Source organism: Corvus moneduloides, chromosome 6 (genome assembly GCF_009650955.1).
Source record: "Corvus moneduloides isolate bCorMon1 chromosome 6, bCorMon1.pri, whole genome shotgun sequence".
Taxonomy (NCBI): Eukaryota; Metazoa; Chordata; class Aves; order Passeriformes; family Corvidae; genus Corvus; species Corvus moneduloides.
In genome coordinates, this window is record NC_045481.1 from 54,065,059 (window position 1) to 54,077,170 (window position 12,112).

General features: G+C 39.4%; 1 protein-coding gene across 3 annotated transcripts in view; it reads right to left on the reverse strand.

The window, feature by feature from the left end:
* Positions 1–12,112, reverse strand: part of GALNT18 (polypeptide N-acetylgalactosaminyltransferase 18) — a 209,147-nt gene that overhangs the window by 96,472 nt on the left and 100,563 nt on the right. For all 3 annotated transcript variants that reach the window (XM_032112176.1, XM_032112175.1, XM_032112177.1), the window contains exon 4: positions 8,274–8,440. In XM_032112176.1, coding sequence (XP_031968067.1) covers positions 8,274–8,440 — 167 coding nt within the window. The remainder of the gene's footprint in view (positions 1–8,273; positions 8,441–12,112) is intronic.

A 12,112-nucleotide genomic window follows, 5' to 3' on the forward strand; every position in this document is an offset into this window, starting at 1 on the left:
AAGTGGTGTTAACAACACCTCTGGCTATGGAGGCCCAAGGAAAACAAAACATTTTTTTCCAAATAAACCAGGTGAGGAAAAACAAGCAGGAATTCTCACTCTCTCACAGCCTAACCACTAACTCTTCATTTTTCTGCTGTTAATTGCATCATCATAAATTAAAATTTTAGCTTTTATTCACCTCCATCACATTTTCCATAAAGTTTTACGTTGAGCTTCCCCAAAGCTTTCCCAGGCTGCTGCTTGAAGCACACTACTTTAAATAGGTTACTTTTCCAGGGTGAAAGGAAGGAACATCATTTTAGTAACATCCCCAGAAATTACTAGAAGTGAACAAGTAAAGTCAAGTAATTTAAAATTTGGCCATCAAATACACTTTGAGAACACTTTCAAACAACTCATTGCCAAGCATATCTACAGAAAAGCAAGAGAAAAGCCAACGTGAACTGATTTATTTTTTCAGAATTCACATGTGCTTTGTTAAAATGTTCTGTACTTGAACTTTAGACTTACAGTAGGTTCCACAATGCCTTTAAAATATCTAGCAATGCCTATAAATGTGCCTTTGTGTGGTGACCATAGAATAATCTGAAATTTATTAATATATTTTGCTAACTGACCTTTATCATTTAGTGATACACTTGAACACTCTTAAATACTTCCTTAGGCAAATCTCTTATCATGTTTTGGACCCTTCAGCACATCAAGAATTTTGAGGTTCTATCACAAAGAAATTGAAGTGTTTGAAATTATCAGCTCTGGCAGGAAGTTTTACCACCACTTTAAGAACTTGGCAGTGATTTTATGAAAGTTATCTTTTTATTCATTTTTCTTTTTAAGAAAAGTATGCTTGGGTTGAGAAGAAAAGGTAAATTTTAATGAAGTTCATTTAAAAGGCAATTTCTATTTCTTAACTTTCTGTAGGACAAAATCCTTTAACTCCTTTGTCTGACACTACAGAGTATTTTCCCCACACCCTGTCAAACTCTTTCAATTATAAGTGCCATGCTTTTGATAAGGAAAGAGACAGAAATCCTTTAAGAAGTCATTCAGGCTCATAAGAGCTTACATTACTAAAATATTTCAAATACTATTTCTATTGAATACTTCATGGGAAAAGATTTCAAAAGGAAATAATCAGATCAAACCACTGACATCAACAGATATTGGCACTTTTCTCATGAGCTCTGCATGAATGTTTGTCACTGCACCAAATCTATACATGTGGCTGCTACTTGAATTTAGTGACATGTGCTTGAGAACATTATCAACAAAAACCATTCAAGCATTTTTGAAGGCAAAATAATCTGACAAACGTGAGAGAAGAGAAAAAGTGGGGGGAAAAATAAACGGGGTTTTAAATCAAGCAAAGCTTTAGAGAGCTCTAGAGATTCATTTTAAGGCTAAAATCACAGTGATGGTACTGAAAAGTGGGCCAAGGCAGTATTTATGTGCTGTCATCCTCAGAGTCAGGATGCCACCAGCCCAGAGCACCTCCAAAGCACACAGGGTGAATTCCCCATTACTACCAGAAGAGCTCAAACCAAGCCTGTTCTCAGTGAATGTGACTGCAGCCTTTCAGTGTGGTCACATATGGCTTCTGAATCACACCTGACACAGGTGATGTTGTTTTCTGTAAGTTGACCCAAATCATTCTTCCAAAATACCCCAAAGTGCCAGTGTGCAGCTATTTATCATCACCTAGAAACTGGAACTGTAATTCATTCATATACTTTAGGCTTTGCTATGACCAGTAACACGAGAGCACATATAAATGTGCTCACACTAAGCACTGTGTCGTGAGAGGGTGGCAGGACAGGCGTGGGGATGAAGGACAAGAAAACCCTGACTGTGCATTGCACTACTTGTCATTCATGGGACACTGCAGATGTGGAATAGAAGCACAGTATGAATTGGCACACTGGGATTCAAAACAGAGCCACCATGAAACAAGGCCAGTCCTCTTAGACTTGGTGTGCTGAATCTGACACAGGAAAAGGTATTTATCAGACTGCAACACTGCAAGTGGATCAGGGCTGAACGAGCTAAACTACCTCATGGATGGAATAAAAGATAAGATGACCATACATTAACTTTTGGCCACTGCTGGCTAGGGGAGATTCAGTTAATAGCATTATCTGAATGCTTGAGTCATAAAGTCTGATGTCAGGAGACTGCAGTAAAAGCTTTGCCCTGCACAGCTGCCCCCCGATGTGGACAGAGGTTCTGCTATCAGCTGGCACACACATCGAAATGTTGCTTTTGCAGCCATACCAACAGAGTGATCTACAGTGTATTGCAGATGATTAAAATAACTGTTGTGCTGAAAGGCCACTTTGTCACTGCCAACTCCTTCTGAGCACACAGAGCTTCCGCACAATCAAACGGTCCAACAGCGCTGGAACTCTCCTAACTGTCAAGAAAAGGAAGGCTAAGGACCTTCCACTGGAGTTATGAAGAATGGAGAGTGTGACAGTTCCCAATATAAAAACTCCATGCTGGTTATCAAACAGCTTTCATACAACTCTAATTCCAAGGCAACAAAAACCAGAGCCTTGCCTCCAGCAAGGGATGCTATCCCTGCCCCCTCGTGTGATTGAATGCGAGTCATTGAGTCTGATGGAGTATGGAGTTCAGGCAGAGGGAGTTAGAAAAGCTGAATGAAAAGTATCCTACATAATTATTCTTAAATGGAAGCAAAAGGGAATGGAAAAACATGCATGAAAAGGAGGCATTGGACAGAAGAAGGAAGAAAATGGGAAATGATAAAAATATGCCCAAAAAGGGAAGGAACAGACTATTACTGGGGGTGGAGGAAGGCAGGGACGGATGATTCAGGCAGGAGTTTAATTACTGCGGCTAAAAGCAAGGGAAAGCTGAATGGTGAGATGGGGAAAATGGAAAAACACAGTTTGTGAGAAAGTGTGGCAAACACTGGGATGGAGGAGATGATAAGAAGCACAGGTACCCTGGAATGTGAGAACATGCCAAATGGAGACCCCAGTTGAAGGACACAAGCCCACAAAGTAGGATGAGTCATATGGAATGGGGCAAGGAAGTGAGCATTCAAAAAGGGCAGACTGCCAGGGTAGGAGTCTTTCAAGGAAAGAGGACTGAGAGAATAAAGACCAAGGAACTAGACCACCCCTGGATGAAAAGAAGGGCCTTATTCATCAGCACTGTCCTTCTCTTGTCTGCTGCTCACTTCATTTTGATATCCTACTCCACAACCTCTCCCCTTTAAAGCAGGAACCAAATCCATTGTCATGAGGACTGACCAGTAAGAGGAGAGACCAGTCTTGCAGCCAGTCTAGGACACTATCCTCAGGACTCAGTGTGCTCACAAAAATCTCACAGTCTATTTACATTAGTGGCTCGTATTTTTTTTTCCAGCAGAGCTCTGAACTGCATGGCCAGGCCACTCTCTCACACCCCTGAATAAGAACATTATGCTCTAACTTCTGCTGATGGCTGGAACAGATGGCCAGAGGACAAGGGTTTGCCTCTGGTTATTTCCTTCTTACATCTTTTCAGACGCATCCCCAGTAGCTGGCACACCTCACTGCAGTCCCAGCAGCAGCACACAACACTTAGCAGCGAACATATGCTCAAAGAATTGCCTTCATTAATTCCAGTTGCAGTGCTAAACGTTACTGAAGTAAAATGCAGAGTTTGTAACAACAGCCAACACTGTTCTCGAATCCACACTGGGAACAGATTTCCTGGTCTGTAGATAAATATATGCCTTTTAGCATCTGATTCCTAACCAGCACTGCACAGCCCTCTTTTCATGTCAGTCCCTGTCAACCCCTCTGAGAGCTTGCTTGTGTAAAGACTGTGCAATAACGATTTCAGCATCAAGACCTTCAACTAATGCAGAGAATCAATCTAGGCAGATAAAGCAAAGCCTTCCTGATGCATAAACCATGGCCCAAAAGTGAATGCAGGTTTGGATATAGTTTGCCTTCCTGATGCATAAATCATGGCCCAAAAGTGAATGCAGGTTTGGATATAGTTTGCCTATTTCCTTGTTTTCAGATGTTTCTGTTTGTCTTGGAACTTTCCTGACATTCAGGTAAGGGAAGAATAAGAAGCAAAACAGAAAGAAACCAAGACTTAAGGTTTTCCCTAGGAGATTGCTATCAATAGGTTTTTCATAGTTGTATGATCTACAAGTAAGCCATCTTCAAATTATGCTGTGCTATGAAATCTAGCATGCATTTCAACAGCAGTGTTGAGGCCTATTCATCACTGCTTTTGTAAAGAAAAAAAAGTAAAATTCAGACCATCTTCTATTCCCAAATATCTTTTAGGAATTACCAAAGAAAACAACTTCTTAATGAAAAACTCTGGATGCTTTTTGAAAAGTTTCTTTTCAGCGTTCTGAGGACAACCCCTCACAGGTGATAGATACAGTTGCACCTTACTCACTTTCTACCAGTCTGTGTTAATTCTCAACACTGCAAAGCATAAAATTCACATCCTGTGGTATCCAGCATTATTACTGCAGTTCAATAGCTGTATTCATGGAAATCTCAGGACAAAATGAGAATCATTACACTGAACATGTAGGAATATTTCATTCATGAGTAATGCTTCAAGGAAAAGGAAAAAACCTTGTAAAATCTGAGCCTCTACTGCAATATTATTAACTGTTATATGAAAAAAAAATATCCTAGAGAATGATAATTACTGCTATAGTATTAAATTTTGCAAGGCATATTCTGGACACACAAATGCCCACTGCTTCCCCATGAAGCTGAACTCATCATGGCTCACAATGAGATTTTTTAGAGAAATTTCAAATCATCTGAAAATACCTTCAAGAGGTACTTTGTAATGCAGTGGTGCTCAATGCCTGCAAAAGGACTCAAAAGCCAAGCCAGAGCTCCAGTGGCACAGAAGGTCACAACCCCATCTCCAGAGAGCAGGATGCCACAGAGCAGGGGGCAAATAAACCACAACGCCAGTAGTCTCCAGCTCAGGCAATGCTTCTTCTAAATACATTTCTGAGGTCTAATTAACCACTAGCAGTCATGGGTGTGGTCACTTACATTTTTTTAAGCCTCTCCTCTGAAAATAAAAATTAAATTCTGCTGCTCCTGAAGGCAAAAATAAATAAATAATTATATTGCCAAATGATACACTTATGTGCACATTATCTCTGCAAAGCAGACAGCCCTACTGAGGAGAATGGGAAAGATTCTGATCTGATACTTAAAAATACAGTAAAACATCTGAAATCTGTGCAGTTGCTTAGTCACCAATGTGACTGAGACCCAAATGAGACACAAATAAACAACACTGATACTTGGCTTGTTTAAATAAAATTTTTGTTCTTATTATACAGTACACAGTAGTCGCTGAAATGTGCCTTCTTTATCCTTCAATTAAATTAAATTCTAGTACTAACATACCTAACAGCATATGTGAAACAATTCAGAGCAATCTTCATCAAAATTCCACCAGAAAAGATAGTATGGTGAAATACACACATTAAGCCACACAAATGGCTTTATTAAATAAAGGAACAAAATTTTAGGACCTGCAAAATCTACTTTCTGCTTTTAAACAGCACATAGTGGCACTTTCACAGTTTTCGAACTCCAAACATTTCTTTTAAAAAAGGGAAACTTCACAAAGAGGTTAATTGAGGTCTCCTGAAACATAACTAGGAACTTGAAAAACTGCACTGAGGTTTAGAGAAAGTCATAGATAATTTGCTTGACATACCTTGAAGTACATGAAATAAAATACTATAGCACATATTGTTCAAGACAAATGTACAGACTTTGGGCCTATGCTTGAATTAATGGTTTCTGAAATCAGCCTTCTGGAATTAAAAAAAAAACAAACCAACCAACCTATCTAGTTCTTCCATTGTTCTTTTCCAAAATACAGGACTACAGAAAATCGGGATTCATTAAAACGTGTCCATTTGGACTCTGCCAGATCTCTGGTCTCACTCTTTATTTTTAGTCACTTCCCACAGTGTGATTTTTCCTTCCTGTGAAGTCCATGGCTGTGGCATCACAGAAAGGAATCTTCCATCAAGTTAGAGAAGCTGCCATCCCTGGCAAAAGCCTGAGAGTAAAAATACCACTTATAATTAGGATTCTGACAGATCCCTGTGAGAAGCAGAGGCTGGAGCCCACTTCATGCACAAACCAAGTGTTTGCCCCCTCAGGTAACATTACAGGGAAACCCAGAGTAACCCACTTATCTTACAAGCAGCAACACTTGCAAGCTAAAGAGCTACTAACAAAAACATAGAATGACATAAAGGATTCGTCTCAGCAATGCTGGAAGGGAGAAAAAAGAATGGAAAACAGAATATTGTAAAAGGAAAAGTAAGTTTTAAAATAAATATTTCAAGATTTAAACTAATAGTAGGAAAGCCCATAAATCATCTTTACAATTGCTCCTGTTCCAAACATCCATCTGCTCCAAATATATGCCTATTACCAGGTCTTCAGCATACATTATGGGATAAAGAGGACTGTAGAAATCTAATTTACTACTGCAGGGAAGAGATGCCAGAGGAAGGGTTAGAGGAGTAGCATAAAATCCTGTAGAGAGTTGAATTTTTCTGTGAGACTAACTATAGCTCTGCACAGTGTGATTTTGTATAAAATGACATGTAACACCAAGCCAAGGCAGCCAAACCAAAGGTTACCTTCCACTCAATTTCTGTCTCCCTGCTTGGGGCCAGGAACCCAAGGATTTAAGGCACTGGAGGGTAAGAGAGGCAAGCCTGAATAAAAGGCACAGCAAATCATAAAAATATTATACAGTATAGTACCAATACTGGTACTAACAAAAAAGGTGGCTGGACAGGTTTTCCTGAAAGATAAAGTAGTTCCTGTGATTTCTTATCTATTTCAGGTATGAAATAATGAAAAAGAATAATTTTGACAAGTGTGTAGAGCACTGTGCAAAGAGTGTTAGTGAGCTCATCACAGTGATGACAGGCTCTCAGAAACACTGATGGTTCTGACATTGCTCTGCAATGTGCCCACTGGAATAACTGCCTGTAAATTATACATCAGACTCAAACTCTAGGAGCCACTTTTTTCCACCAGACTATTTCTCTTCTTTTATGTCTGCTTTGTGGCCAGTTTATCCATATCCAGAGACCTCAGGCTCTGCAGCACCAACAGCCACTCAGATTCTTTGAGTTCTCATTTAAGAGGTGCAGGAAGGAATTTACACAAACAAATTGCAGAGCCCAGGTTCACCAGTCAAAGCTGATTTCAGTGTTGTGTTCTTTCCTATCAAAGTGCCAGGTGTTGCAGAAGGGAGATGACAAAACTTAAGGCATAGGCCTGCACCAAGTTGTTGAGTTTTGTGTGTACTTTAAAGAGTCAGGATTGTACTTTTTCCTTCATTCATAGTCAGCAGAAGAGGACATGATGACATGCATAGCCTGGGGGTGGGGAACTTATTTACTTGCTTCCCAATAAGTTTCTCCTCTGTACAAATCTGAGATACATTTGTGATCAGCAGCAAGTCAGAGGATTTAGCTACAGGGATATAGCCAGATAACAGCAGTCATGATAGCAAGGATAAGAGAAACCCTTTGTTCAGCATTTTCCTTCAACAGAATAAATTCAAATTCTCCTTGTATTTTAGCAGCTCAGAATTAACCCCCCCAGCACAGCAGAATTTTTCTTTAAGTTCAGCATTCTGTGCTTATTAAAATTTCATCACTAAAGCTGCTAGAAAATAAGACTTGTAAATAGTGCCCAACATGGCCTCACTGACAAACACCCTGGCAAGCACTGAACCATCAGAGATGGGCAGGGCAATCCTTCAGATCATAGAGAGCAACATCTGAGTACAGACAGCAGAGAAACAACAAGGTAAATGCTGCTAATGAGGAGAAGAGAACTGGAAATCTAAAGCACAGAAAGCCATTTTATACAAAACAGAGAGTATGTATGTGGAATCATACAGTGGAAACAGGAGAAACACAGAAACCATGTGAGCTTGAAAACACTCTGAAGTACTAAGAGTAAAACTTGCTAGGTCTAATCTACTGTTACATTCAAAATTCTGCCTACCAGACACCTTAAACATTCTATCTTTTGTACACACTTTTAAACGCCCCACTGGTGCAGAGCTCAAGACAGCCCAGCAAGAGGGTGAGATAAGGGAGAAAACAGACCGGTAACATTTGAGACACCAACTGGATGAGCAAGAGACAGAATTCAAGGTTTCTCTTGTATGATCCAGCCTCGGGGCAAGGAGGGGGAAGAACCAAAACCTTTTACCGTTGTTACTGTTATCATCAACTAGGATGATCTCCTTGAGGAGGTGAGGAGGAGTGCGATCGATGGCTGAGTGGATGGAGCGCAGGATCACCGAGAGCGCCTCGTTCACAAATATGAACACAATGCTGACCTCGGGAAGACTGTCAGGAAACGTGAGGTTTCTGCACCTGAAGTGAAAGGTGGAAGAAAAAAAAAGATGTAAACTGCTGGAAGTCACATTGCAAACAAAAGCTGTTTCAGAGGTATCTACCCTCAGTCATAAGAATGCATAGAAGATACAGCTCCAAAGAACATCCTGCTACTAAAGCTGATACAGAAGGTGCAGCCAGAAAAATACATACAAGGGAAAACTTACCTGTAAGCTCAGTCAAGGGGTTTAATCAGAAAGAGGACTACTCTCATAACCTGGTGCATTTTCTTTCCTTTTTCAAAAATAGGTATTTCAGCCACATTCCAACTTGCTTAAGGAAACAGCAGTATGGAAGTGCTCCCCACAAGTTTAAAGCTCCTTAGTGTTTTATTGGGTTTTTTTTTCACCTCCTTCATTCCAAAAAGGATTCAAATCTTTCAACTATGAGTAGAAAGCTCTTTTACCACTTTACCATTTTAAACTGTCAGCAAAATATTTGCTTTTTAAATAAAGCCACAAATTAATTGAGTAAAAGGAATTAACTACTTTTTCTCTGCAGATTTTAGTATTTTAATGCAATGTTTCTGAACAACAATTAATTCTACTTTTTTCTCAGATCTGAAACCGTTTACTAGGTGAAAATTAGGCACAGACTGACTCAGGCAGCATTTTCAGATAGACTCTGAACATGGAAATGATTGATGTTAATGCCTTTTTCCACCTCCTGACAACTCTGAGTGGCTATCTTCTCTCCAGATGCCAGAGTCCACTACATCCAGGAACTCCTGGAAACTGTGGAAAGCATTACTAACAGCCAACGTTCTCCATACAGAAAGCATGGATGGATTCAGAATTTTTACATCATGCTTGAATATGACTCCTTAACTAAATCTGTTCTCCAGGTCAAAGAGAAAAATTATTTTTGGATTTTGTATTTGAATTTGTGTAGCAAATAAATACAGAGAAGTATCACAAAAGCATTCCTCTTCATGTGCTGGATGTTGTACAAAATTAAATTCAATCAAGATGATTAATTTACTTCTATGTTTTTACAGGTACTGAAAAAAATCAGTGCGTAGGACACATGACACCCAAACCCACTGAGATACACGTAATATTCAAAATTCAGCTGGTCAACCAATTTTATCAATTCAGTTATTGGTTTGAAATTGATGGAAATCACATTAAAGAAGCTATTTAATATTTTAGGTACTTTTGTCTCTGTCATCATGCAAAAGAATTATAAAGTCATATAAAACAGAAAACACAGTCTGGAAAAAGTACTAACAGCTCAAGTCTTTAAAAGTGTACACTATATTTTTTAATAACCTGGTTCATACACCTCTTAAAAACAAATATGAAACCTCATCACAGAGATCCACAGCCTTTTGTTCCATGGCATCAATACCAGAGGGAAGTAATTAAAATGGTGCTTGGATTTACTGATTCCCACTTGTGGCTTGATCTCTTGCAGCATAACAAGTCTGAACTTTCTCTCCAAAAACATTTTGTATTTCCACTGGTGTGGTAATCCTCTATTCATTGGTAAGAAAGCTTTCAGCCATCAGAATGAAAAGTTCTCTTTAAAGCTTTCAGGAGTGGATTTTATGCAAGATAAAGCACTACACTAAGAGGCAAGGGGAGCTTCATTTTCTTTCAGAAGACAATCAGTGCAAGGCAGCATTGTTTTCCTCTTTTAGCCAGTAGTTCAGGAGTTAAAACCTTCAAGCAGGACAGAGGGAGCATGAGGTCAATCTTCTCCAATCTCCCCAGAGAGCTAACTACCAGCCAGCTTGGTGGGATTCTTTTCAGTCCCCCTTTTCAGGGTCATTCCACTTTCTGTGGAGAAATTAAACTAAGCTGGAGTGATACCAAGTCTCTCTAACCTCATGTTTAGCATAAATCCCTTGGAGGAAGGACCTGCAGCACCTGTTCCAATGAATGCTCACGCATTTTAAACCCTAAACTTCACTTTTTATGGCTATGTCCAATCTTCTAGGTTATAATGCTACAGAAGGTCTTGTAAACATATTTTTACTTCTTTTTCAAGCTAATATTTACTGTTTCCTTTTAAAAAGTGCTGTTTTGGCTGAAGGAATAAAAGACCCTTCGCAGAGCCTGCAAGTCAAGTGTCAGGGCAATTTACCGGGATGCCATAAAATCACAGGATGGACGAAGTTGGAATGGGCCTCGGGAAGTCATCCCGTCCAACCCCTTGCTCAAGTGCAGTCCCCTAGAGCCAGCTGCCCAGGAACAGCATTTCCCCCATCCAGACTGGGTTGGGATGCCTCCAATGGTGGAGGCTCTACAACCTGTGCTTCAGTTTGTGCCCACTGCCTGTGGTCCTGCCATTGGGCAGCGCTGAGGAGAGCCTGGCTCTGCCCTCTTTGCAACCTCCCTTCAGGTATTTACCTTGATGACATCCCCTCCAAGCCTCCTCTTTTCCAGGCTAAACAGTCCCAACTGTATAGACACACATTAGGTTTCAAAATTTCTTAAGGAGAAAAGATTTCCACACCTGCCTCCTGTACCCTAGAGTGAGTACTTTAACCTCTGAAATTGTTCCTTAAAGAAAGATCACCTTCTGTGGTGAACAATCTCTGAAAGTCCTGCTTAAAACAATCTCTAAAAGTCTTGCCCAGATGACTGAGCAGTTGAAGCAGGTATAGATTTACTTGGGCTGAGCACTGTCAAATGTGAGGTGCATCTTTGGCAAATGTGAGCTTTAGGGGCCACCAGGTTTAAGTGGCATCTGACAGAAGGATTTCCAATGTGCATATTTCAGGCTCAAAGTGGCTGGGAGGCCCCTGTACTTATAATCACATTAGAATTATTAAATACTAACACTCACATTTTTCCAAAAGATGCTAAAACCATTACAGATCCAGCTCCTTGAAGAACAGACCTGTTCATGGAAAATGGAGTGAACACATCCAAGTTTTGAAAATTTGGCTTCTAATAGACTATGAACTAGTTAACAGGTATAAACCTACTAAATAATCTTCAGTATTACCACTTGAAGAACCTACAATGCTGCCCTGCCATAAATCCATGCATAAACTGAAAAGCTCAAACAAAATTTCTGCTTCTGATAAGTCTTCCACCCATTTAAAAGAAACTATTTGTATTGGTTTTCCCATCTGCATTCATTTACATCCTACATATTTTCAATTTTTATCACTCTGGACAAAATTTTTCATTACTGGCAACTTGTACAAGCAAGAGCAACACTTTTAATGCTGTGACTGTCATTTGATTCTCTTTTTGCACCACCATACCTTAAAACATAACTACAAATGACAAGAGAGAATAGAATTAGACTCCTGTTCTGTCTAATTTCTTTAGTCTTTTCAAGAAGACTAATTTTCAATGAGGGTACATTCCTAAATTGAGTTCATGTTTTCTTTTTTTTTTTTTAAATTTAGACTCATTCATTCTCTTTACTTCCAGCTCAAATTCACTTACTTTTCGAAGTGTGTAGTTTTTAAAAAACGCTTTTTCCTGTCCACATTGTTTTTCATATCAGCTAATGACAATAAAATTTACCTACCTTTTTTTTATTTATTTATTTAAACAAATCAGAATTAACCTAGCCCCAGATCCTGCACAAAATGTAGAGGACTTGTGCATTTTCACAAGTATGTCTGTCATCATCTTTATGCCAAGCTTTATGAGGAATAAAATTCCGTAATGATAGAAACGAACAAAA